Source organism: Netta rufina, assembly GCF_964035555.1.
Source record: "Netta rufina genome assembly, chromosome: 27".
Taxonomy (NCBI): Eukaryota; Metazoa; Chordata; class Aves; order Anseriformes; family Anatidae; genus Netta; species Netta rufina.
The window spans coordinates 6,018,625-6,045,432 of NC_140151.1; the positions used below are offsets into that span (position 1 = coordinate 6,018,625).

At 49.5% G+C, this 26,808-nt stretch overlaps 1 protein-coding gene across 1 annotated transcript in view; it reads right to left on the minus strand.

Annotated features, from left to right (window-relative positions):
- ZMAT4 (zinc finger matrin-type 4) overlaps positions 1–8,565 on the minus strand; it is a gene marked incomplete at both ends in the record, with an annotated part of 34,027 nt that extends 25,462 nt beyond the window's left edge. The window contains one exon of the mRNA XM_084302368.1: positions 8,464–8,565. Coding sequence (XP_084158494.1) covers positions 8,464–8,565 — 102 coding nt within the window. The remainder of the gene's footprint in view (positions 1–8,463) is intronic.
- Positions 8,566–26,808: the final 18,243 nt, after the last annotated feature.

A 26,808-nucleotide genomic window follows, 5' to 3' on the forward strand; every position in this document is an offset into this window, starting at 1 on the left:
GAGACAAACTCCGTCTGTTATTCCAGACGCTGCTGGGTGCCAATGTCCTTTTTCTCTCTTTGTAATTTTTGCAAAGCCTCATTTATAATTTATGGTCATTTCTATCCACTTCCCCTTTTCCTCTGTGAGTTAATTTTTTAAAATGTGTCTCCTCACACTTGTTACTTCCTGGGCACACAGATACGTGTCCGTAATTCCCAATTACATACAACTGGATTTACACTGCTAGGAAGCTGGCTTCTTTAAAGCAACAGGTAGACACATTTCCAGTTTAGACATTAATTTGCTCACACATAAAGGTAATTAACTGCTGATCTACTCACCCAAACAAAGTGGAAGCAACCACTGGCCCCTTCCATTTTCTCTACATCCATGATCATTCCCTCCCTGCCTGTTTAGTCCAGAGAAGGGGCTCCGATGTGCACCAGGAGCAGTCCCTGCTACATGCCATGGGGACCATTTCACAGCCCCAGCAGCATCTCCTAACTCTTTATTCTGCAACTTAAAAAATGAAACAAAAAGAAAAAAAAAAAAAAAAGACTTCAGATGCTCCAAGTAAAACAAATAGCGGTGACCTGCTGCACCCAAAGCCGGTGACTTGTAAGGGATTAAAGGGGCTGCTTTGTCTTCCGCTCTGCTCAGCTCTGCAATCACGCAAGGTCGAAGTGTCCAGCCCAAGCCTGGCAAGTTTAATTAAAATCAATATTGTTGTTGCTACAGCCACCTTAACAAGAGAAAAGGGCCACCCACTCGAGGCTCCTTTGAGGGTGGCCCTGGATCAGCACCCAGCGCCACAGCGCATTTCCTGAGGAGCTCGGAACCAGCACCAGGACCACCTCCCGGCTTACCTGGGCGCCAAACCTAGGAGGAGCCTCAGAGTCTGAGAGAAGGGTTCCTGGGCTGATCTTGTTCAATGGCAGAGAAAATGCTGCCCTTGGGTTTCTCTCCCCTTGGTGCAGTCTCCAACCCACAGGCAAACCAGGGGGGTCGCATCATGCCCTGTGCAGCAGGGACAGCACAGGCTCCAGGGCTGTGTGATGCTCGCTTGCTTACAGGATTTATTCCATAGCTGGAAACCCCTGCCCTGCCATCCTACAACTGCCCATTCAACCAGGACCTATGCTCAGCTCTGCAGGCTCCTGCATGATAGATAGCTGCAGGCCAGCAGAACGGTAAGGCATGAATTTTCTGTCTCAGGAACCACCATTTCATCTTTAACTTCACCATCTCCTATACTGATCTAAACTGTAGCCGAAGTATCTCTGGTCCTGCACACCGCAGCGTGCCCTGCAGAGAGAACAATCACTGCCTGCTCCCAGCTGCTGCTCACAGAGCATGAGGTGGCATGGCTCGGCACTGTTCCCTCATCCACCCCGAGTACCCCGAGTACATCGAGGTTGGACTCGATGACCTTGAGGTCTCTTCCAACCTAGAAAATTCTGTGATTCTACCCGTGACTGCCGCCAACTCCACTTCTCCCCCAGACACGCTGAGAGTCCCTCATTGCTTCTCCAGCATTTCTGATGCAGGTGAATTGTACAATCAGGCTAATGCAAATCTGCATTTACTTTTCTCTTGATGTTCTGGGATTTATTTTTTTTGCAAGCAGTGCACATCCCTGTGAATGTGCCCAGGGAAAGGGGAGCTGGGAGAGAGTGTGAGCAGGGCAAGAACCTGAGGCAAGCTTCATGGTCAGCAAGCTTGACCTTTGCTGTTTGCTTGCAACCAGCTTCCCAGCTGTATGCAAGCCCTTTATCAAGGTATTTGTGGCATTTAAAACCCTTTAAACTTGTAGAAAAGCAGTTCCTCACATGTCCCTGCTCAACATGCCTTTACCCTCAGATCTGTGCCAGGGGTGTGTACAGAGGTGCCGGGGGTGGGTGCCTTCGCTGCAGCCATGGGTTTTCTCTGCTGCCTTGACCCAAGCCATGCACAGACATCAGGTTCCCCCTGACAGAAACAGATCAATTTCAAGCAGCTCGAGCCCAGGTTTCTCAGCTCAGACTGGTCTGCCACAGGTACTCAGGGTGCTTACGGCTGCATTAACCTCACTGTTATGGTCCTGACACAATGGGAAACAGCACCAGAAGAGTTAACTCAGATACATCTCCTCCTTACGAAATTTACCCAGCACAGTGCTGCAAAGCAGCAAACAGCAGCAATGCTTGGCTGTTCTCATTCTATCTCTGTGTGTTTGAAACAAATCACTTTTAAAGTATGTCAGTGCAACTCGCTTCTGAGAACCTGCTCAGCCCCGGTGCAGTGCGTGGGCGGATTTTGTCACAACACACAAAGACAACTAAAGACTCTGCTTTCAAACACCTGGAATCCAAATCCAAACACAGCTTTGAGTTTAAAATATTAAAGAAAAGCAGGAATCAATATCTGGAACAGACAAATGCCTTCCTGTGCATCAGCACAAAGGGGCTGCCGCAGGAAAGAGAGGCTTCTCCCCGGGGATGGCGTGGCTGGGGGCTCATCCCAATCACACAGCTGAGAGAGGTGCCCTCACTTCCAGCCCAGGAGCCTCCCTGGCTTGATGGGGCATCCCTTGTGCCCCTCCATCACCTCCAGCCCCAGGATGGATCTCATCCCTGGTGGGTTTTACCACTGCTCAGTGAGTAGCCTAACGAACTTCAGTTATTTTTAGCCAGAAACGGGACTGTGCAGAGGGAACCTTGGAAGGGAGCTGCATGAGAAGTCTTTATCTGTTCTGCTGCTGCTGCTGCTTAGCAATAGGTTTGGACACTGGGAGTGCATTAAAAATAATGCTTGGCCGTTAATGTTTACAACAGTATAGCAACATGGAGCCTTGTAAAATACCAGTTTAATTTAAACTGGTTTCCTGGAGCACACTACTCTAGTAGCTAATACTGCCCTGGTGAGTATGTACTTACTGTATGCAGAAAAGGGAAGAGGTATCACAGCAATCTCACCATAAAAACTGACACCCACGTATATCTTTCATATATGCTGTGAGGTCGCATTTACCTCAACATATTTTACTTGCTGCTGGTAAATGGCACGACACAAAGTGGATGCCAAGGCAATTTGCAAAGGTCTGTATGTGCACATACAAAAAACAGAATGGCACCTACATCATCTTTGCAACCAAACAACACACGCACACATTAGAAGCTTTCTTTAGTCTGAATTTTGTTTCCCAAGCTGAGGTTCTACCAAACACCAGTACAATCTGCAGAATAATCTGCAGAAGTTTGAGCAACCACTTGAAACTATATACTGTGCATACAATGCAGCAAAGCAAATTCTCAGCAGTTGGTGGGAAGGACATAGGAACAACAGGTAGGACATGTCCCATCCTCCTTCATCCTCTGAAGTATTTGCAGGTTTTTCTCACTACAGCAAACCAAAACTTTGCAGCTGGGTGCCATGGCACAACAGACCAGCTAGCGATGCTAGCATTCCTTCAGCAGCACCCAACCAACACCAACAGGCACTTTGACAGACCAGAGCCTTGTGTAGTTTCGCTTCCAGCTGAAATGTGTCCTCTCTGCTCCTCCATCCTGGAAATGCCCGCAGCACCTCGTGTGGGGAGCTCACATCACACACAGAATATTCCAGCTCCTTGTGTTCTGGTGCAGCATTTATTTTGTTAACTGGAATATATGCTCCTTCGCTGCATTAATATTTCAGATACAAGATTGCCTCTCTGAGCACACACATTTTGATCCTTAAAGCACTGATGTGCCAATGGTAAACAATGTTTATTATTCCTACTGACAAGCCATCATTTTATGCAAAGTTTCCCAGAGCAGGACAGCCCAACTGGAAGCAGATTAACTTGAGCACCACTCCAGCCCGTGCAGACAGAGTATTGATGGGGCTGTCGATACTGTGCGCCTGCTTCGCCCACTGTGACAGGGTGAGAAATTCCAAAGAACACTCGGCTCCCGGAGATGAGCCAAAGGGCACAGCACTGTATTTATTCTCTGGAGTTTGCTCTGCATTTGAATTTTAATACACTTTTCCTTTGCCCTCCCCCTGCCTCTCAGGCTACACAGTGAGCATTTAAACATCATTCCTTCATTTCGCAAGGTGAGCCAATAACAGCACATCCACAAGACACTTTCCTGGGCTTCTCTTCCTTCAAACCTGGTGTATTTCTTCATTTTAAATGAAAAAGTAAAGTATCATCTGAACACCTGAAGCAATAAGGATTACAATGAAGAAAAGCGTTATAGCAGCTTAAGGAGCAAATGTGGTGATGAATATGCAGCTCAAGGTGGAATCTGAAAGCAACTTTGCATATTTGGTAATTTTCCTGCAGGATTTTCAAGGAGAAACTTGAAAATAAATTGTACCATCTTTCTAATGGCTGTGAATACTTCTACACAGCAATGAGGATTCAGAACTAACTAAGAAACCTTATCTTTCTAATTTACAGAGCAGCACACCAAAGTGACTGCTACAGCCCTCTCTCAACAACAGAGCTGGTAGAGGGTGTTAAATTATGGGTAATCAAGACATTATTCAGGAAAGAGGTCTGCCACTCCAGAAGGATGCAAAAATACCTAAATCCTCTCTGGAACACAGGTTTTCAATGCACTTTCAGCAAGTAAACCACGTCTTATTTCCTCCCTCCTCCTCTGCTTGGCACAGGCCACTTCCACAACCACTGCTGCCCGCTGACCTCTGATTTCTCTGATGCTCTTCCCCTTGCAGAGGGATAACAGCGGTTGCTGAGTGTATTGATCCCCTGCTGAAGTGGTCGCACATCTGCAGGGGCTTCTGCTCACAGGGCAACAGCCCCAGTTATGCCTCTGCAATGCTTTTGAAGGGTGAGAGGTGTTGGAATAGCAGTGCTTTGCTGATAAAAGCTGCAGGAGCTGATTCACGACCACAATGCTGTGACACAAGCCTGAACCCCAGCCTTTCCACCGGCTCCCACCTCCTTGCAAAGGGCTCTGCGCTAAGGTGTGGACACTGGGTCACTACTCTTTTCCTGCTTAAAAACAAAAATCAGCCCTCTCATTTCAAAGTTGTGTCAGAAGGCACACACTGTCTGTGCAAAGACAGAGCAGGAAGGTGCCTTCTTGGCGCGCTGCCTGGCTCCACGGGAACCCTACAGCAAAGCCCAGGACCTTGCCCCTCTCCCCTGACTCTCCTCAGCCTCCAGACAGAGTTGCACAAAGCACATAAAATAAGGGCAGTATTTTGCTGTATGTCACGTTGGTAGCAAAAATATGCTGCAAATACTCTGATTCTTTTGTCATTTTTCCACTACACTTGCCCTTGGAAATAATACTGCTTAATACTGCACGACTGACATCAAATTATTTCTTATTCCTGGCAAAGTCCTGCAGCAGAAAAGAAGAGTTATTGGTTGATGATTTGGGGAAGGAGACGAGACAGCGATTGGAACTGACTACTCCTGTTTGGCAAGATAAAAACATCCCCCTTTCATACACCATTTCCCTCCTTTTCTTACAGAGAAACGTCTTATTTTGCATGCGCAAAGGAGCCAAGATTTCACCGCCTGGCACAAAGGCTGCAGGCCTCCCTTGGCTGTGACAAGGAGCCAGGGGATGAATTCCCCAGCTCTCCCTGCTCCGGCTCAGTCACAGTGCTGTGGACCCACACAAATCACGGCACAGAGGGAGATGCGTTCCCCACACAGACCTTGAGCCTCAGACTCTGGCTTTGCAGTCCAGCCTCCAGCCGGTGCCTCCCCCCTGCTCTCAGCCTGGGCCAGCACCAGGCAGCTGCAGAGGGGAGCACCTCCTGGCCCAGGGTCCCCATGCAGCTCCCCGAGCAAGGCTGGAGCCCCCTGGCAGTGCTGAGGCACCTGGATGAAGCTGGGCACGTGCCGACGGCAGGGTTTTGCCTTCTGAAGTGCTGCACTTTTCCCTGTGTCAAGGGCTGGCAGCTGTGGGCAGCATGGAGCTCTCGTACCTTCACCAACAGAGTTTTGTAAAAGAATGGTCATGTTGTGAATCCAGACATTACAGAAGTGAATATTCTCGCCATAAACTCAATTTGTCCATCTGTCCAGGGAAAAGAAACACCTTATGACTCAAGTGTCTAGCAGGAAGAATGGCCTTCTCCATTCATGTAGCAGATCCTCGGAATGAACTGCTTATGAAACAGTGTCAGAGCAAGAATTATTTGCAGAAATTATTCTCCAATAATTTTCCATGATTAATGCATGTGGGGAAATCACAGACAGCCTGTCCAGTGTCTGAATGGAAAAAGGCTAAGTTCGCCTAATAAATGATTCGCTATGTATTATTTGCTCAGGTTTCTCAGAACCAAATCCAGCTTGCATTGGGAAAGAGACTGGAGCTGCAGAAAGATTTCCAGTTTGGTTTTGCAGCCAAAGCATGGGCTGCCCACAGAGCCTCCCCATGATGTTCGGTGCCACACCAAGCCACAGCAGGGCAAATGCTGCATGCATTGACAGCATGGGGAGAAACATCCACAACGCTGCTCTGCCCATGCCCCGGTGACATCCCCCTGTGCAGATGCACCTTATGCAGCATCGCCTTCCCCAAAACCTCAGGGCAGGTCTGCAGACCCCCTGCCATGCCCACGGTTTCCTTGCACTGGGATGTGAGCAGAACGCGCATTCCCTCTGGGGCAGCACCCGGAGCCAATGCTCAATAGTGCCATGTCCCACAGCGAAAGGCTGCTGCAGAGGCACTGCTGCAGGGCAGAGGCACAACCAGCTTCCCATGGGGGACAGGCCAGGCCGGGCAGGGGCCAGTCCCATCCCCCCCGGCTCCCCCTATCCCTCCAGTGCCCACGCACTGCTCTGCGCCACGCGGCCCAGTTGGGTAACAGCATTGTTGTGCCGAGCGTCTGCGGCGTCTGCTGGGATTTCACTGGGGATGACAAATGAGCACAACACCTCGCGCTAGAAATATACAACAGAAAAACATGTCGTTTTCCACATTTTGAAAACATCTGCTACGAATTAATGATTCAGCTCATACCTACAATTACAGACACAGAAGAAAAGAGATTGGCTGAGCACCCCACTGCTCTCACGTCGCTACTACTATTTTGCAGCAATGCTTCTGCCTCCTGTAGACCAAAATTTGGCAGCCGCACCACCCATTTACCAGGATCTGGAAGGTGTCCCTACAACTGCAGCCTTTGACTTCGCAGTGGCTGCTGTGGTCTGTGCTGCACAGAGGGCAGCCAAGGGAGTATTTACAGGAAACGTCTCAAGGAATTTGCCAAAACAGACATGTACAGTGCCTTATAAATAAATGTGCATTATTGTTGTTGTTATTTATTAATGCAGCACAGCATCCTTGGATACCATACATTGATTAAGCTTCCTGCATGTCTTCACTGGCCATACTGAGACAAGTGTATACCCTACTATACCTACTCAAAGCAAATTTTTAGGAAAAATTCATCTTCGAGGCCTCGTAGCAGTCTGGTTCTGTTGAAATGCTGCAGACACACTTAGCTTAGCATATTCAAAAGCAAGGGCAAAATGCAGCTCAGCCACTCAGGCCCTGCAAATGCTGAAATCTGTCATCCCCAAGCTCTCCATGTTCATCACTGCTTTCTCCTGGAGTCCTCCAGGGAACACTGAACCTGTGCCAATGATCCTTTGCACATGCCACCAGCAGCACAGCCCTGCGACACCACCAAGGCCAGTCCTCTGGTCCCCTGGGATTCGTACCATGCAAAGGGTGATCACCTGCTCGGTAATCCTTTGTGCACCACAAAAAGTGACCCTGCACCCTCCTCTTCATCTGAACATGAAGGAGAAAACCTGTTCTCTTTCGGGTTACTGCCGAGACAGCACCCAACATGGGGACTCGGCTTGTGCTGCTGCCAGCCTCCCCAGCCTCCAGCATTGAGGCATGGGTGGCAGCAGCTCTCCTTTCCTGAAGGATTTCACAGCAGCATATCCTTCAGGAGTTTCCTCCCTTGTTTAATATGAATTTATTTAATTTTGTTTTGAAGATATGCAGTGCTGTTAATTGCTGTTCTAACATGTCTCTAATGATATACCCTTCTAATTGTTTATTGCTTGCCTACCTCTTAAGTGCTTGAACACATTCAGAAATACTAATCTATTCTCTGCACAATCAGTGATTCCTATTCAGCCAAGCATAGTGCAGCACATTTAATATAGAAACTTGAGTTTGTTTTGCTGAACTCTTAAGTGATTCCTTGCTAGCTACATTTATTTGAAAACTATATTTTATTAGAGGTCAAATTGTAGCCTGACTGCGGATTTAGGCAGGACAAAAAAATACATGCAGCAGACAACGTTGCAGTAACATCGTTCACAGAATAATGTGCCACCAACAAAAGTGATTTTTAGAATTTTGAGTTTTCAAAGAGGAATTTTAAATGCTCATTTAACTTGCTTACTGGGAATACAGTAGCCAAAGCCACCCTATAAAACACGTAACTGAAAGAGGCATCGATGGAAGAGTTACACCCCAACAGACTGATTAACAAAAAGCATCCTACCTCGTAATGGGCCACGCGCTGGGACTCGGATATTAGCTGTGCGCTGCACACTTTGCAGTAACTTTCAGTGAATAATTCCTGGTCAATGTCAGATGATTTCATCTGTTCACAGCAACAAAGAGAAGAGACAACAAACAGATTTAGTTCCAAGACACAGGTAGAGCAGGGCAGTTGTATTTGATGAAGACCCCTAAGGAGACACGGGCCAAGCAACACCTGAGTTGCGGGGTTCTTCTCACAAGAACCACAAGTTCGGAGTTCCCAAGATTTTCACACAGGCAGTCTACACCGAACACACGGTCCTAGCCCTGCCAGCACCACTACCTGCTCCTTCCAGCACCCTGCACACCCGCGGGCTCCTGCTTTGAACCACTCAGGCGCATCGGAGCGGTGCCGTCCTCTGCCCTGTCTGCAGGGTGGTGCAGAAACAGACCAAGGTCAGAAGTAATTAAGCAGCAGTTGTCATCAATGAAACAAGAAGTGCTGCAGTTCCTCAGCCTTTAAAAATAATAAATAAATAAATGTGGATATTACGAACTGGAGGAAGATGTTTTCGAGCTGGAAGGGTGCTCTGCTGCATTTCTCAATTTAGACACTCTGCTATATTTCTCAATTTAGAAGAAGGAAATTGCTTAGGTGATTTAGCGAGCTGTGCTGTTCCCAAGCAGCTGTTTAAATATTTGTGCATTCCCCACAATTTCCAGTGAGGACACTTGCGCTTCCAAAAAGAGCTCGGTGTGTGATCTGATTCATATGAACACTTCAGTTCTCTGTTCACACCTGCTTCCTCGCCATGCAAGCAATTGCAGGTATCAGCCTCTGAACTGATAATCACAGTGTGTATCAGGAAGGTTGAGGCTTATGAAAAACTGAACCCAGGCAGAGCAAAACCCACCAGATGTAGCTTCCCATAAAGAATATTTAAAACAAAACAAAATACATAAACTGTGCAATTGAAGAGTGAAACAGAGGGCAGTGCTTTCTAACTAATGCCAAGATAAAATCTCTGTTAATTCACAATCATCACAAACCCAGGCACAATGCAGACTGATAATTCAGTTTTTATAGTGCTTATTCCACTGACTGGGAAGAAAAGTATCATGGTAATAATCAGGTTATGATACCTCACCAGCAGAAAAGCTGCAGGGTTTGGGGACACACCAGAGCTCTGGGGCTGCTGGGTCCAGCTGTGCGGGGTCAGGATGGGACAAGGAAGCTCCGTGGGCTTGGCTGCTGCCAGCCCGCTGCAGGTGGCTGCACCACAACCCACACACACTGCAATCTCAGGAGCATTAAGGTATGTGTTACGGGTGTTTTATAAAAACAAGCAGCTGAGCAGACACCTGAGGGTCTCAGCCTGGCTCTCACCCCCAGCCCCATGAAAAAGGTTCACTTTGATATTTGTGATCTACCAGACAAAAGATACAAACCACAGAGCTCTTCTGCTGGTGCCCTCCCGCTCTGATTCTGCAAATCACTTGCTTGTTTTCCCTTGTTCTCTGCCTGGGTTTAATCTTCATTTACTCTGTCTAGAGAACTGCTGTACTGCGAAACTTTCAAAGACACCAAAAGATCCTTTTAGGAGTACAAGAAGTGTTGCAAAATTGCATCAAAGGCAAAATAAAATGGGAAAAAAAAAGAAAAGAAAAAAAAAAAAAAACACTCAAAAATACAACAGATTGACACAAAACAAACCAAAGAATCTCATTAAATCTTAATCCAGCATCCAAGATAGAGGCATGTAATATCATTTTCATCTGCATGCAGTTCACAATGCTCACAGTATAAACTCTCATTGCAAAAATCAGATTAAATCAAAAGCTGCTCAGTATTACCTTAGCCCTGCATGATCTGATAACAGATCCTGGGTCTACACCCAAGCATTCACGCAAGCATTCCACTGCCAGCACCCATGTGTACAAATCACCTTTGCAAAGCTACCACGAAAACGCAGACAGCCTGAGAACAAGTTTAAACTCAAGTACCAAACAGACTTTGACCTGTCCCAAATAAATATAATCGAAATGCAAAAATCCCCTTCCTTTCTCACTATGCCATTTAATTGCCTCTCTGCTGCTAGAGAGCTCTCACACAGCTTTACTGCCCAGAGTGCCTTTCTGAGGACTGACATTATATTTGGCTGGTGCAAGCTGCTAGCTCTGAATAAAGCTTTTATGTTTGGTGGCTGCTAGCTGGGTCCTTTGCCTTTTTTTTTTTTTTAATATTTTTTTTCTGTACTGTTATATTTTCCCTTCAAGGATAACATGCTGTAGCAGGACATCAAAAGGGCATCAAGTTAATATGCAGCGAAGCAGACAGATGAAGACCTCTCCATGCCAAGTAAACCAGGGTCATCACTCCATTGTGGGGCCCAGGGCTGGTGTTCCCTGGGAGCCCGTGCAGAGCCTGCAACAATGCAAGAGCCAAGAGGGGCCTGTCTGCTTCCTACAGAGGGATTCCTACAGAGATCCCATAATGGCAGCAAGGTAACCACAGGTGGCCTGCTGATGGCATCTGTGCATAACTGCAAGGGCTCCCGTCTGCAGCAAAAGGCAGATTCCAGACATGAAGCCTTGGGAAAAAAAAAAAAAAAAAAAAAAAAAACAGCTTTGTTGTGTCACTACCTGACCTAAAAACAGTGCTTTCTCAAGCTCGAGAAAAGCTCCTTTCCTTCCCCTCCTCTTGCCTTGTTTCAGATACACTCTACTTTATTGTTTTGTGGGTCAATGCCAGCAGTGATTTATTAACTTCTTCCACCTGCAAGTGTCATAAAGGGAGTTCATAAGCAATTAATATTTAAGTATTCCTAATCGCTTAATTCCATTTTAACTCTTGCTGCCAACAAGTGCCTAACAGTTCCCAGAACTGACTAGTCTTGGCTGATCTTCACGACATAACCTGTCTGTCAGGAGGCAGAGTGGAAACAAGGCTTTTCTGCACCGGCAGCCTCCAGCCCGTCTGGGGCTGCAAAGTTCCGCACGCCTCCAAGATGCTTGAGGAGAAGCTGATGCTGAGCAAGGAGGGATGTGTTCCCTGCTCACTCTCAAAGGCTTTTCTTGCTGAGAGCTGAGGAATTAATGTGTGATTCGCACCCTCACCAGCCGGACTCAACAACTCAGCCAAGTGGAAGCACTTGGACTGCACACCAAGGTCTAAGTACCCAAAACTCTTCACACCTTCCTCTGGTAGAGACAGGAGCAGTGGTGCCCCCACCACAAACACTGCTCACCTCGCCCAACTTGCCTCCTCTTCTTGCAGTGGGTTTATGATTTATTATTTCCTCTCGCATCGGTGCTTGAGATTTGGAGTCCCTCCTCCCCACTGCTGATCAATAACCTCTGCACATGTCAGCTCAGCGCCTCCAGAAGTGGCAAACTGTCATAAGAGACTTCATTTTGAATACCTTGTGCCATATGGTGGCGATTCTTCTCAGCAGTTTCAGTGACTGTAAAAGCTTAATGAAAATCAATTTGATGGGGCGGACTCCAGTTTCTGGCAACAGCTAGAAAGATGCTAACTGAGTTGCACTAAATTTTAGAGGAGAGCAATCCACATATTGACATCAGAGACATACTCAAAGCTGAATTGCCTCCTTAAGGAGGTGTGTTGCACCAGGCACAGGCATGTGCTGAATCTGTGCCTGTCACGAAGGACAATGATGGAAGTGAACCTGCAATAAAAGCTTCTGCAACCCAGACCCAGCTGGGACAGTGAGACCACTGCTGCCCAGGCCCAGAGAGCCAGCTGGAAGCCGCGAGCTGTGGCCGTCCCTTGCTGCTGTGGCAGCTCTCAGCTCGTCCCTTCGGCACAGCAGCCGAAGCACAATCTGCAGTCACTGCTAGCAAATACTTCCCTTGTGTTTCTGGTAAATACTTTTGTGATCTCCTCTCAGGCAATCTTCCCCCAGCAAGCTGCTTCTATTTTTATTATTGCACACCCCCTGTTATCAAATGTTTCGCCCCCTTTTTAAGCAATGAGCTCATTAGAGTAGGGAGAAAAAAAAAAAAGAAAAAAAAAAAAAAAGAAAAAAAACAAAGCTCTTTTAATAACAGCAATTTCACAAATCGTAGCAAATGTTCCAGAGTAACTGGCCCATATTCCAGCTCTTAAACATGAATGTTTTTTCTTATTCCAAGTTTTGCCTTTTATATCCCTTCACAGACTACCCTTGGTAATTTCTACTGTCAATTATTTCCATATTTCAACAACAATAAACAGAAAAACACGATAAACCCAAAAAGCTGCAGACGACTTCACGTCACTTCAGGGCAGGGAGTTTGAAAATGCAGCACCATCCTCAGCCTAACCAGTCTGTTGTCAAAAGCAGTCGGCTTGCAGCTTTTCCAAATGCTCTGCCTTCAAGTGCCCGCACCGGCAGCTCCCACAGCACTTAGAGCAACGGCTCAGAGGGGGACACGTTAAATGGAGACAGCAAATAAAGGAGCTAAATCTGAGATCAGAGACAAATCCCTGGGTAACTGCTGCCTAAACTTTACAACACACGCCTCAGGTATACATATAGAAGGTACAGGCAAACATCAAAGAGGTCGCTCCCTTAGCTGCTGCGACCACTGACCTGCCAGCCCCGTGCATCCTGCCTCTCCTTCCCTGCGATGTGGCCCCACAGACCTCAGGGTCTGCTTCTGCATCATCGTTTAGCCAGCACATATTAGGGACTTGGGAGCGCGCCGGTCCCATGGGTTTGGTCCACCCGTGGTGTTCAGCACACAGAGGTGCATTTTGTGCTGTGTCCACTGGTGGCGTGGGGCACAACCACCCTGTGCTGGGGTGTGCGGGAATGCCTTGTTCTGAGCCCAGCCACAGAGGTGCTATCTGATCACCTGCTTGGTGTGATGCACAACGCATTTCTGCACAGGCTCATTTTTCATACGTGCAACCAAGGACAAGGAATGCTACACAATAAAGCACTGAATTCAGCAACTTGGTTTCTTGCAGTCAAGAGGGAAAAAAAAAAATATGGTCCTTTATCCAATTTACTCTCAAGGGCTTTAATCACCTTTCCCAGAATTAACAGCTTCCGAAACCTCTGTATTGAAGAACGAGAGAAGTGACAATTGAGCATGTGCATGAATGCCAAATGCAAAGAAGCCAAAAATTAAATGCCCTAATTTTCATGTTATGATTTGTGGCTTTTGCTGCTGTCACTCTCCCATGGATCAACATCTCATGTAACACTTCCTGTTATCTTCAGTTGTTTAATTTGTCTTGGAATTAAAAAAAAAAGTCTTTGCTAATAATTAATGTGCTTTCAGCAACTGTGTCACTGCACTTACAAGGCATCTGAAGAAATGCAAAATACGGCCTTTTGAAGTGCCTTATTTCACAGCACTATCGGCACAATGGATGGTTGAGCCCATTCCATGAGTTCAATTCTCCTCAGGCTCTTATCACCCCAAGACAGGAGCGCTCTGGGCACTGGAGACCACAGCAGCTCCAGCGTAGAGAGCACCGATGGCCACCGAGGGGGTGGGCAGGGGGAGCAGGCAGCTCGCAGCCATCCCTGCTGCTGGCTTGCCCCAGCGAAGACCAGCAGGCAGGATGGGATTTCACATCCCACCGCCACCATGGGACCCGCAGCCCACCCTGAGCCTGGGGCAAGATGCTCAATTTCACGGTCACGGGCTCGGTGCAGGGGGATCTGCAGCCTCCGCCTGTACGAGCACCTGAACCAGCCTGTGCTGCTCTGCAGCCCCAGCAGAAGTGGGATGTGGGCACCTGGAAAACCTCACATCCTGGCAGTGACAGCAGCATGTCGTGTCCCTAACCAGCAGCAGCCCAGCATGAGCCACATCCTGGAGGACGTGCATGCCACTTTCAGCTTGCCCTGTTCTGCCAAACAAAGGACGCTCTGAGTCCCTCAAGCTGTGCTGCACATCTGCCCACATCTCTGCCACGCTTCACCTTCCCTGCAGTTCTTTCTTGGCTCAGGGTTCATCCACCATCTCCCTACTCCCCTCCCCTGAAATCCTCTCCAGAGTCAATTTGCTTCACTTCTGCATTCAGCCTTTGATGCATTTTGACACGCTTTATTGGAGCTTTGAAAATCAGAACAAGATTGTGTGTGGCATGAGCCGGGGAGCAGGAGAAATCCTGCACGTGTCTGCTGCATGTGTCAAAACAGAGAGGAAAGGCTGAGGAGAGTGACACGGAGGAGACAGAGTCTCAGTGCGGGCAGGAGTCCCAGCCTGAGCACCCCACACACCCAGCTCTGCATGACTTCCCCCAGCACAAGCAGCTCCTTGCTGGGACCCACCTCGACATCTGCCAGGACAAAGAAAGGGGCAGCAGAAGGACAGCAGCAGCGTCCTCTCAGCGGATGGTGAAGATGTCTTTGAAAGGAGCCTGGGAGCTGCCAGGCCATGCCCTCTGGCTGGGGAAAGCCACAAGTTGTGGGCGATGCCTTCCAGGCAGAAAAGCAGCAAAGGCAGCACTCAGCACCTGTGGGAGCGAACAGCAGAGACGCCAGCCCCTGAGCAGCAGTAAAAATCTAGCCAGTGCCTTTTTGACCTACTGCCTGCCTGAGGTGGGAACAAAGGGTGAGACAAAGAAACTACAGGCACGCAGACTTGAGAGCAAAGGAAAGAGCCGTGCATGCAGCAGAGAGCAAGCCCTCCGTGCCATGAATTGCCGCAGGGGGTGACGGAGGTGGGATGCTGCCAAGTTTCAAGGGAGCTACACTGCAGTTTTGAGAGCGACACCATCTCTTCCCTACAAATGTGTGTATCCGGTTATACACATGAATTATTTTGATTATTCACACTATATGGTGTGGCAGGATTTAATTGCAAACATGTGCTGACTTGAATAAAAATATATTTTAAAAGAAGATTGATATATTGTGCCCGATTTACTAGAGTTTGTAGGGACAGAACTAAGAGCAACCACATTTTCTGTCTCAGGCCATTCGTTCTGTGTCCTGCACACTTCAAGGACGAGGCTTTGGCACTTGCCCCAGAGCAGCCCGGTGGCACAGCTCAGCCCTTGGCAACCCAGAAAAGTTCTCAGAAGAAGGGGTTAAAGCAGGCTTTGGCAGGGGCTGCACTCTGAGGGAGAAGGGGCTGATGCAGCCAGATGGCAGGGGGAGAGGACTCGCACCAGGATGCAGGAAACCGGGCACCTCCCAGACCTGGCACCTCTCTGCAGACACAGATTCCCCTTGAGGGAGCCCTGGCCAAGCCCCACCTTGGGGACGAACCCTGCTCCGACACAGCCTGGCACAAAGGCGCAGCTCTTTCCCTTCTGACCCCCTCCACCACCACCCGGGGCTGCATTTCTGGCCGCTCCGAGCCGTGCTGCAGGCAGCAGCACAGTCACTGCCCTGGCCCCCCAAGGGACCGCAGCCCCTCCGGCATCGCGGGCGTCGCGGGGCTGGCAGCGCGCGGGTGCAGCGAGGCGCCTGGCGGGATGGCATGCTGCGGAGCCAGGGCTACCATGTGATGCTCGTGGTTGTCATGGAGACGGTGGTTTCTCAGGAAAAGATGCAGAAATAGGCTCTGCGCCTCCCTGGAGGGCAGCTGGTGCTGCCAGGCTGCCCAGCCCTGGGGCACGGTTTTGGGCTGCCCAGCCCCAGGTGTCAGGGCCGTGCCGCAGCGCAGAGCCACGCTGGCAGAGAAGCCCCTGAGCAGCTCCCATGTGCGATGTTCTGCGGCGATTGCCATCAGGATGCCACCTTTATTTTTGGATAAGCAGGACCTACTTTTTGCCGTTGCTCCCTAATAATGTACAAAACGGTAGGAAGCGAGTGAAGCTGAATCCCGTGCCTGCAGCTCGTAGCCTCTGGTGCTTTGCATAATCAGGGCTTGTCAGTCCCCATCAGCTTCAGCTCAGAAACCCAAGAGGCAAAGCCATGTAAGGTGGCAATGAGCTTAGGAGAATCCTTTGGAGAACAAATCTGTCCATCACTGATGAGGATTATTTTAATACTGGATTCCTTGATAAAAGTCTGCGTATGCTGGCCTCGCTGACTAAGCTAAAGCATCTCTTGCAGAAAACAGCTTCAGTCTCAACACCACCAACCCCAAATCAGTTTAATGTCACTGCTTGTTTGCCAATGGCACTAAAAGCTGCCTGTCCAGCACAGGTTAACAAAGTTAGCGACAGCAGAAGCAGAGATGCTCCCGGTTCTCCTGGTTCCCCCACCTGTCTATGACAGCCGATATTTGCCAGCCAGAGCTGCAGCACCGAGGGACCCTGAGTGGACCCAGCCTCCTGTGGCAGCCCACGTCCCAGCACCCGGCACAGCAAGGGTCAGCAGCTGCCCTTCTGTCTGCACACCCCGGGGTGCATGAGCACATCCTCCTGCTGCCCCAGGAACCCACGGATCTGCGGTGCAACGCCACTCCAGACTGTGGCTGTCAGTGTATTTTATTGTGCTGGCTGCTGCAGGGCATGGGGACAGTTCAGGCCACTTTTGTGGGCAGAAGGATTTATAAGAGCCCAAGCCTTCCCGAGGTAGCCAAGCAGCACTGGCTGGAACCCTCGGCTCTCGTAATGACTGATGGACTCCATTCCCTTCAGCTACAGCTCCCTTGCTGTAGCAGAGCTTTTCATAATCAATGAAGTGATTTAGAAACCAGACAGCAGGAATGCAAATGCTGTGCATCTTGGTCCCCTAGTTATCATGGAGCAGCTAAACTTCTGGCCTAAATTAATTGCACTTCCAAATTCCACATCCTCTAAAGGGTATCAGCAGATTTCATTAAACTTCTTCATATTATCATATAATCTGTCAATTAACTTTGCATACAACAGCAAACAGCAATGAGCTTTATCTCAAGTAAAACATAAGACATTTACATCCCTCCTACAACTCTTTCTTTTTCTTTGTCTATCTTTGATTCTTAAAAAATTCTTTTGTTTGCATTTGTGCATTCTTTTGAGAAGCAGAAACATCTCACATGCTCATCCACAGGGAACAGAAGCAAGCTGGACTTCAGACCTGCCTTGTATTTGGTATCATTTCAGCAAGCCACTCAGATAATCCATGCTGCATTTTCCCCTCTGGAAGAAAAAATAATAATAATTAAAAAAAAAAAAAAACAAAAAAAAAACACAACACTACTCCACTATTCTCTCCCTCATCACCAGATGAGCAATGAGAAATGGTTAATCAATGCCCATTGTATTACTCCAGTTCCTCATGTGAAAGGGTCTCCAGAAATGCAAACTGTTCTATTTTTGTCAGTGAGAAATTAAACTTCTGTTGCAGAATGACCAGAGTCAGGCAGGCTCCAGGCTGGGCATTGCCTGCTCCATCCAGAAAGGGAGCTGACACCAGGGGTTGGAAAGGTCTCCTTCTCTCTGCATAGTCTGAGGACTCCTATTACTAAAGGATTTATCAGCCATCCTCCGTGGTACTGAGAAACAACAGAAAGGCATTAAACCAGGTGGATGTGCTTCACAGAACTTCAGTTTCCAAGGTGGGGTTGTGAGTTATCCTTCAGTCATGGCCATCAGACTTCTTCTGTCACAAAAAAAAAAAAAGTAAGGCTGAAAGAGTTTTTCGTATGTTCTGCAAAACCAAAAAAAAATCCATGAGGTTTGGCAGATGGAGGGGTACAACTGCTCTTGTATTGCTCACACAGGTCCAATACCTCTAAAAAGGTGCAGCCTTCTCCAAAAGAGCAGGCTACAGAGACGTTCTGCAGTAAAGACACAAACCAGAAGCTGAGAGGTCAAGACCTGGCAGCAGCAGATTTCTGAGAAACGGGAAAGCATCCATCAGGTTACACCAGCTTCCCAGAGCAAAGCCTCATCTGGCACAGTCAGGGCTGCAGAACAAAACGCTCCTTAAATCGTGGCTTATTCCTGGGAAGACTCTATGCAGCGGGGCTCAACATGACCTGCTCAAACTGCCACGGGTGACATGAAGCAGCCCCGTGACCCCTCAGCACAGCAGAAATGAAACTCGCTCAGCTTGGGAACCTGAAAGCCTAAAATGCTGGGTTGAAATGGTGGTGACAGTGCCTGTCAGTTATAAGGAGAAAATAACAGGTAACAGACCCCCAGGCTCCATGTGGCTCCTGCCCCTACCATGCCCTGTGCACTACAGCCGAGCCTTTGGAAACTGGGTGGATTAATTATTCCTACAATTAGAAGTATCATGAGGCACCTCTGGTGGCAAAAACTAATACTGTGATAAACTTGTATAACTGCTCAATATTTTCAAATGAGCAGTTGGATCCAGTTGTCATCTTGATGCTTCCATTGTTGACATTGTAAGGTGGAAAATACAAAACTGACTAATTAGTTTTCGTTTTAAGTCAAGCCAGGCACTGGTTGCCAATGGCATGCACTGCCACTGAAGCCAAGAGCTCTGCAAAATCCATAGGGGCAGTGAGCATGTATGTGGAAAATGCCTGCACCCCGTGATGTAAAGCCAGACCAGGGAGCAGATCTGGCATCCCACAAACTGGGTTGCACAATTTGACACCAACATTTTGACATTTTTTGCATGGTTGTAAGGAAAAAAAACACATCAACTGCTCTAGTCTTCTGCTGGCTTGCAAAGAGGGCACGAATGCATGCACACACCCGGGAGCAAAGCCGACATTTCGAGGCACAGGACAATGGGCAGCCCTGTCGTGCTGCACCCACACCAGCCTGAACACAGCACACCAGCTCAGAGAGGCCGGGCAAGGTTGTGCCTCTCTTACTAACACTGTCAGCTCATATGTGCTTATTATATTTCAAATAATAGAGGAGCTTGCACAGCATCCTGTACAACAGGGGCTTTAACTGATTAATTTACGGCTTCAAAAGCAGTGGGTGTTCAATTCCATCCCATTCCCGGGGTTTCTGACAAGCTGCTCCGGGTGCTGAAGATCCAGCATTCGGAGTTTTTCCCATTTTCTTTATGTAATTTTGAAACCGGTGCCTGCTGAATATTAGCAGCTAGCTGCTGTGTGTCGTGTCTGTAGCTGTACCCTTCAAGACAGCTTTAAATACCAATGTCTCACTTTGCCACCGAGTCCACCCACTGTTTTTAAGTGGCTGGATCAAATTTAGGAGCAGTTTCAAGTTCACACTGCAGCTCCCTGTGCCTCCCAGCACTGATATCACTTTTCATGAGCCACACATGCAGCTCCATCGCACCCAGCTCCCAGGCAGCCAGGGCCCAGGTCGGGGCGCACACCAATGGTGTCTATGTGATCTATAAGCAAGCAGATCAAAGGGGGAGGCGAGCGGCACCTCCTGAGCCTCACGTGCAGAAACTGGTCCACTGGAAAGGTTTATTAACACTCTCCTGCCTTAAGGATTTGTTTCACCAATAAACGCATAATGGCAAAATGCAGGTCCAAGCTTAACTGCATCTTCTACCCCATTTCCCCTTTAGCAAGTCAAGATAAACATATTTATGCTTTGGAATTAAAGAGAGTGATACCTCTTTCCAAATCAGGTTGCTGAGGGCTCTGTCTACAGCTCTGTGCTGGCATTTCCAGGCTCTCCCTCACTGCACAAGTGGCACGGATCAAAGGAGCCCTTTGAAGTGCTGCTGCCTGCCAGCCCCGCAGGGTGAGCTGGGCTAGGCATTTTGCCTCGTCCTGGAAGGCAGATAAAGACCAGAGCCACCAGCAGAGCCCACCTCCTGCCTCCCCTCGCCCTGCAGGCACCATGGGGGGACAGGGCTGGACCCTGCATACCTCCCAGTGGGAGGCTCCGCTCTGCCTTGGGGGCCCTCATCATCTACCACACACCCACCTGCACATCCCTCATGGGACCTGGCGCCAGCATCGTTTTGGTAACCAGTCCCAGGCCCTGCATCCGTCGCCACACCACATGGGGATGAACCGGGGGTGCACAGCCCCAGCAGGTCAGATGGATGGCTCACTGGGATGCTGGCTCCCTGGGGAATGAGAAACCCCCAACCCTGTGTGTCACCAGATCTGCCAAGTCTTTGGAAAATTCCTAGGACTGAACCTTGCACACATGGGCAAAATGCTGCCACGGGGCGAATGCTGCGCTGCATGCGTGAATTCACCCCACACACAGTGACAGCCAGACCGGGCTGAGCGCTGGCATCTCCTGCCAGCACAAAGGCTGTCAAGCATTGCACAACAGGCAAGTTTTAATATTGAGAATATTCATCTCCAGCCATTTCTAGTTAATGGAACAAAACAAACTGTCGAGAAAAATGGGAACATTACAGTAAAAACAACAACAAATTAAACCCTAATGCAATTAGAGAGCAATTAGGGATCTATCCTCTGGGAGCATTTTGGAACTCAGGGTCTTTCTCAAAATCTGATCTCTCTGCAACTTTATTTCTTTCTAATTAATAAAACACGATGCGAATGGCATGGCTCCCCCCAGCCCCTGCATAATGCCATCTTCCTGCTTGGCAGGAGTAGAAGATGGTGGCAGGTAGAAGCATTCACACCTCTGAGCTTAGGAGAAATGCAGCTGTCAGCAGAATGCGGAGCAAAGGCAGTGAGAACAGAAATCACTGTGTGCATCTGTTGCAAGGTGACCAGAAACGCAAAGACCCAAACACTCTCCTGCAAGAGACAGGCTGAGTAGGCATGAGCAGAGAGCAGAACATTACTGACCTCTAGAAAATCCTTTTTTTTTCCCCATGCACAACTTCTACAAAAGCCACAGCCCAGAATAATAGGCATTTAGTTCCTCTTGACTTTCTAAACTTACCCACATCTGCTGACAGATAAGCACCCGCTTATCCAAATTGCTCGAGTATGCTGCAGAAAGAAGCAGGAGAGCCTTTGGGCATTGGTGTATGCTGCATCCTGCCCAGGGCACAAGGGGCTTTCAGCAGCCCTCAGGTGCCACACGACCTGAGAACTTAAAAGAACTTAAAGGAGGGGGCAAAGATGCAGCATCCCATTTAGCCAGCATCTCTCCAGTCTCATGCACAAGCTGCCTGAAGGTCACAGCTGCAAAACCAACATAGCAATGCCTAGCTCTGTTAAACCTTCCTTTAGCAGATGCAAATACAGCAAATTTCGCTATGGAGGAGAAGATGGCACAGCCTGGGGGAAAACCTTCCCCTTGTTTCCCAAAACTGCCGCTATTCCTGGGATAGGCTCTTCTGCACTACACAACTTCTGTACCTTTCAGCAAAGGCGTTTTTCAGACATTGTAAGGAATAATAAAACTTCCATATGTTGCTGTCAGGAGGACAACTGCCTCTGCACCCATCAGAGGATGGTACCCGAACAGTGGAGGGAGATTGGACCCCTGAAGTTTATGTATTTCTGTACCCAAATCCACCCTGGGAATGTCGGTGGGCAGGTTTTGGCCTAGAAATTGGCCCACTTTTCATCTCCCAAGACAGTTCTGGGTTTCAAGTCCCACCGTTCTCGGTAGTAGCTCAACCCAGATAAGGCACGACACCCAGCCCTGAGGCTACCCAGGCAGCCCCGCACAGCCAGGACAAGCCCCTGGCAGCGCTGGCCTTGCCTGGACACCTCAGGCTCCTCAGCAATTCCCCTGCACGGGGAGATGATAAATCCATAACTGGGCTAGCCCGGCCATTCATGCTCCCACATAAACCTCTGGGCATGGAGAGGGGGCATCACTGGGAACAGGGCTGCGCAGCTGGGAGCGAGGTGCTAAGACAGCAAGGATCATCCCTGCAGCAATCCCGCTACAAACTGGAAGCAGCAATTACAACGGATCCTGGCAAATAACAGCAAAACGCCTCCACACACATAGAGGACAGCTTTCCAAGAAGGGTTAGTTTACAACACCATGAATAGCTCAGGAAACCTGTCGGGCTGTATGTGCTGCAGCACACCTGAGGAAGCGGAGATGCAGCAAACTGTTCAAACTGTTCTGCACTTTTTGTGATTCCGGTGCAGCGAGCAGAGCAGGGCAGCAAAGCACAAAGGGGGGAGGTTGGAATTGTGAGGAAAGTTAAAAAAGGCCAACACAGACCAGAGTAAAGTGACTTCTGAAACATGTGTACCCAGGTTGGCCAGGTATATGCAGAAATGCAGTGCTAACCGCTACACAGGGACAAGGATTAATTATTTGGAGTGACTCAGAAGTGACTAAGGCTGGTCAGAAAAAAACAGTTGGGATGGGGGGAAATCAAGCCAAGTTTTAGAACACAGTCCCACTCAGGGATGTGACAGGAAGGCAGCATCCTCCCCAGGGAAAGAGATGCAGAAGGCACCAAAGCAGGTGCAGGGTCACTGGGGTTAGGAGGTTTCTGATCGATAGGTCTACTCTCCTGGAGGGAAAAAAATAAAATAAAAAAATGTCCTGCCCTCACCATTTTGACAAAATGGGGGGGGGGGGGGGGGGGGGGGGGGGGAGGAGACCCTTTTGGTTTTTTACCCTAAAAAGCTCCTGCTCTGCCCCTTCCTACAGTAGATGAGTCACTGTCTAGCAACCTTTATCAAAATATCTCTTACAAAATTGTTTATATCGAGTCACTGCCACTCCCACCCCACAGCACAGTACCAGGGAAGCCACAGGAGACCCCCATCACCGTCCCTTTCCTGTGCAATGACGAGAGCCTGAAGCAGGTCCCCCTCTGCCCATTGCCCCCGCCACCCCACTCCAGCTCAGCTGTGCCCCATGGCTCCCCTGCGTTCCCCTCTCACATTTCAGGGATGGTTGTTTGTGTTTTGCAGATGGATAGCACGTGCTCATACGAGAGCCAACAGCACAACCTCATGCAGAAAATGCAAACTGGTGATTTTTTACTGTCTACTCAAGGCTTCGCAAACCTTGTTCTGCGCCCAATGACGCACACTAAGGTCACTCCAGCACCAGAGGAGGGCAAAAGGAGCATGTGGCTGCCTGAAGGGCAGTGATCAGGGAGATCCCATCAGGAGCTGACAGGCACTGCTCAGGTCAGGTATTACTAGTCAATGGGTATGGATCACCAGCAATTCAGACGTCTCAGGAGTCATTACAAAAGATCTTTCAGGCAGCCCCAAACAGCAGGCACCTGGCTCGTGCTGCATGAGGGATGGACAGAGCTCAGGCTCTCGGACCTATGGACAGCCCTGGTGCAACACGTGTGGTCAGCCAGCCCCAGGGGACGCAGACCGAGCCCCTTCTCCAGCAACAGCCGCCGGCATAAGTTTGCAGCTGCTTTCCCTGCGGGCTGCTGCAATGAGCCTGTTCGGGGCTGCCCCAGGGTCAGCAGCCCCAGCCCCAAGCTACCTCCCTGGAAACCCACTTTTGCTCTCTAAGTGGGGCTGGCTCGGGAAGTTCTCCAAACTTCACAAGCAGCAGAGAGAATAAGCTGTTTTTCTGCATCTGCAGCTATCCACACTTTCATCTGCAGCCCGAGGAGCTTGCTTTCCCAAGCAGGGCTGTGGGAAATGCTGCACAAAGACCTTTCGGTAAAAGCACCCCGAGTTCCCGCTGGCCACCCAGCCTGGGAGCTGCCTCACTGGGGAAGCCCTCGCCAAGGGGCCCGCTCGGCTTTTGCCACCTGCTAACAGGTGGATGCCTCGCTCACTAAAACCACCACCGGGAAAGGACCCTGACAGCCAGCAGGCATCCGAATCACGAGCACACCGTGTGCCAGCCACCTCTGACCTCCCCCCGCGGCACGAGGGCAGCACAGCGGGTGCCAGGCTGGCCCCTGAGCCCAGGCTCTGCTGTGGCAGCAGCGCCTGCAGCACCGAAACCGCCCCAGCCGCCTCCTGCACCTGGCACCTCATCCCGGCAGCGCAGCGCATCACCTCCCACTGCTCTCCCACAAGCACTGTTACCTCACAGCTCTGATTTCCCAATAAACTTTCCTCCAACTCTAATCAACACAGATCCAAGCAACAAGCAGCACACAAGCCGGGAGGGAGGGGGCAGTACCTTCACGTCGCTGGTGGGGCTGGCGCACAGAGGATATCGCAGCTGCTCCAGTGATGCTGCCGGGGAAGGAGCACACTGGAGTTGCAATTGCAGCTCTCCTCTCCCCGCGACCAGATCTCGCAGCCGTCCAGACCAACTGTGCTGGAAAGGCACTCGGCGATCATCTGCTGGAGCTCCAGCTCCACCCCTAGCAGCAGCGATTGGCTCTGTGGTGCTCTGCAAGGCTGCACTGGCCTCAGCAGCCTCCCTCCGGATCCGGCTCCTACTATCATCAGGAGCTTCCCCAGAACCAATTTCCACGGCCCAAGGCAGGCCCTGGTCTTGGGGCAGGCTTGGCAGGTCAGGGGGAGGCAGAGCTGCCCAGCTTCACGTGGTGCAGCCTAAATCAAAGCACCTGGGAGGGATTTTCCTTACTACGAGAATATAAGGATGTGCAAATCTGATTTGTAGGGCAGAGGCTGTGAAGGATATCGCAGGCTCCAGGGGAAATATATTTAATTCCAGTTTCACACTTTTGCAGATGACGCACTTATTTTAGTACCCTGGGTTTATGCAGCAAACACACCTTGCACCACAGGCTCCTGCCATGCGTAGCATTGGGCTAGCACAGGAGGCAAGCCCCGCACACAGAGATGAAGGGCAGGAGCAGCTTTCTCCAAGCAGTAACTGGAGGTGAGCAGGTAACAAGGGGAATGTCCTGGGTTCACCTCCAGCCCAGGATTTCCCTTGGCCAGGACGGATGGGATGCAGAAGCCATGGAAGGCCAGGGGCAGAGGAGGGCAAGGCAACAAAGAGGGGAAGGAGAAACCAAGGGGTTGCAGAGCCCTGCAAACCATCTGCAATGAGGACACCATTCCTAATGCAGCACCACGCTCACAAGCCCACAAGCCCAGGGGTCTGTAATGCACAGCCAGGCTTAAACAAAATAGATCTCCTCTCTCAGAAACCAAGTAATCTAAAAAGGAGAGTAGACTTTCATTCTTTTGTGAACATCGTGCAGGCAAAGGCCCTTCACGGTTCAGGCTGAAACACCTGGACACCAAGGCGTACACAAGCACACCCCACGCATCTTCCTTCTGAGGTTTTGCGTCGGCAGAGGTGACATTGTCTCACCTTCCTCCTTTCTGCTCCTAAGGGGAGAGGGTGCTGAGGACTGGCTGGGTACCACGCGGGGGTTCTGCTCCCACCTGGCTGACTCGGCAGGCACCTCATTTGCCAGCACGGCAGCTTCTCCAGCTGGAGCAGCTGCAGCATCGGCAAGGAACCGACCCCACACGCTGCAGGGAGCCTGTGTGATGGGACCCGTGGACTGTGCCCAAGCCCAGAGGTGCCTCACGGGTGACCAGCAGCACTGGCAGCTCTGAATGCTCACAGTCCCTCCCCACAGCTTTGCCCATCTGAGACCAGAGACTGTTTGGCTTGCACAAGACTTGGGAGAGTATCAGAAAGCTAAGGGTAGTCCTCAAACTGCTGTTTATCCCTCTGCCTTCTCAGCAGCTCATAAATATTCTCTTTGATGCCTGATAATTCCTGTTGTATTTCACAGGCCAATTAATTTGGAGACTTAGAAAATACACTTTAAAAATATCAGAAATCTCTTGCTATTTTGATTTGTATTTAAAATCAGAACTCCTCAAATACACAACAATGTTATAATGACACTCGGAGCAGTGATTGCTCATTTCTGCATGAAATATCTGAGAAGTTGAAAACATTTTTTGCCAGTTCATCAAGACAGAAAAATTCACTAAGGTGGGGCAGAGACATGCTAGCCCATTTGGTTTTAGAGGACATGTGTAGTGAAGTAGTGGTACGAGTTCATTCCTCAGCACCATACAAGACTGCTACATCACGTCAAACCCAAGCACTGGCATCACCAATGCAGATATTGCCCTCCCACATCCCCCACCACAGGGACAATCAGTGCCCACGTTTGCCTGTCCACCTCTTTCCACTGCAGTCCAATTCCTCTTTGAGGTAACTCCCAACCAGCATCCCTCCTGTTACTCTGTAAGAAGGGCACCTGGATGTGACAAGGAGGAAAGCAGCAAGAGAAATAAGATCTAAAGAACAGAATTTTTACAGAGTGACGGAAGAAAGATGGAGAGCTCTGAAAGCCCCATAATTAACAGGGTTTGCTCAGCACAGGTGACGAGCTGAATCACCCTGGTCTGATGGCATCGTTGCTCGTGTCAGGGTAATTCCTTAGCACTTGCAAAGTAGGAAATGAGGACGCGATGGGGCAGAGAGGTTCTGCTTCCAGCCTTGGCAGGTGATATTTACAGCCCATGACGCACATGCAGACAGCCAGGAGAAAGGCAGCTAACGTGGCTCTGCTCTGCTCTGCCCTGCCTGCCCTATTCCCGGCACGCGCCTTCGCAGGGACCGACGTGCTGAGTGCCTCAAAGGCCTGTGCTGCTCAAGGCAGCAGAGGGCCTGGAGGAACTGCAGCACACCCACTTGTCCTGCATGCTGACACAGGCTTCTTTATGCCTCTACTTCCAAAGCCAGGTAAAAATGAGCATGCTTTGTTCC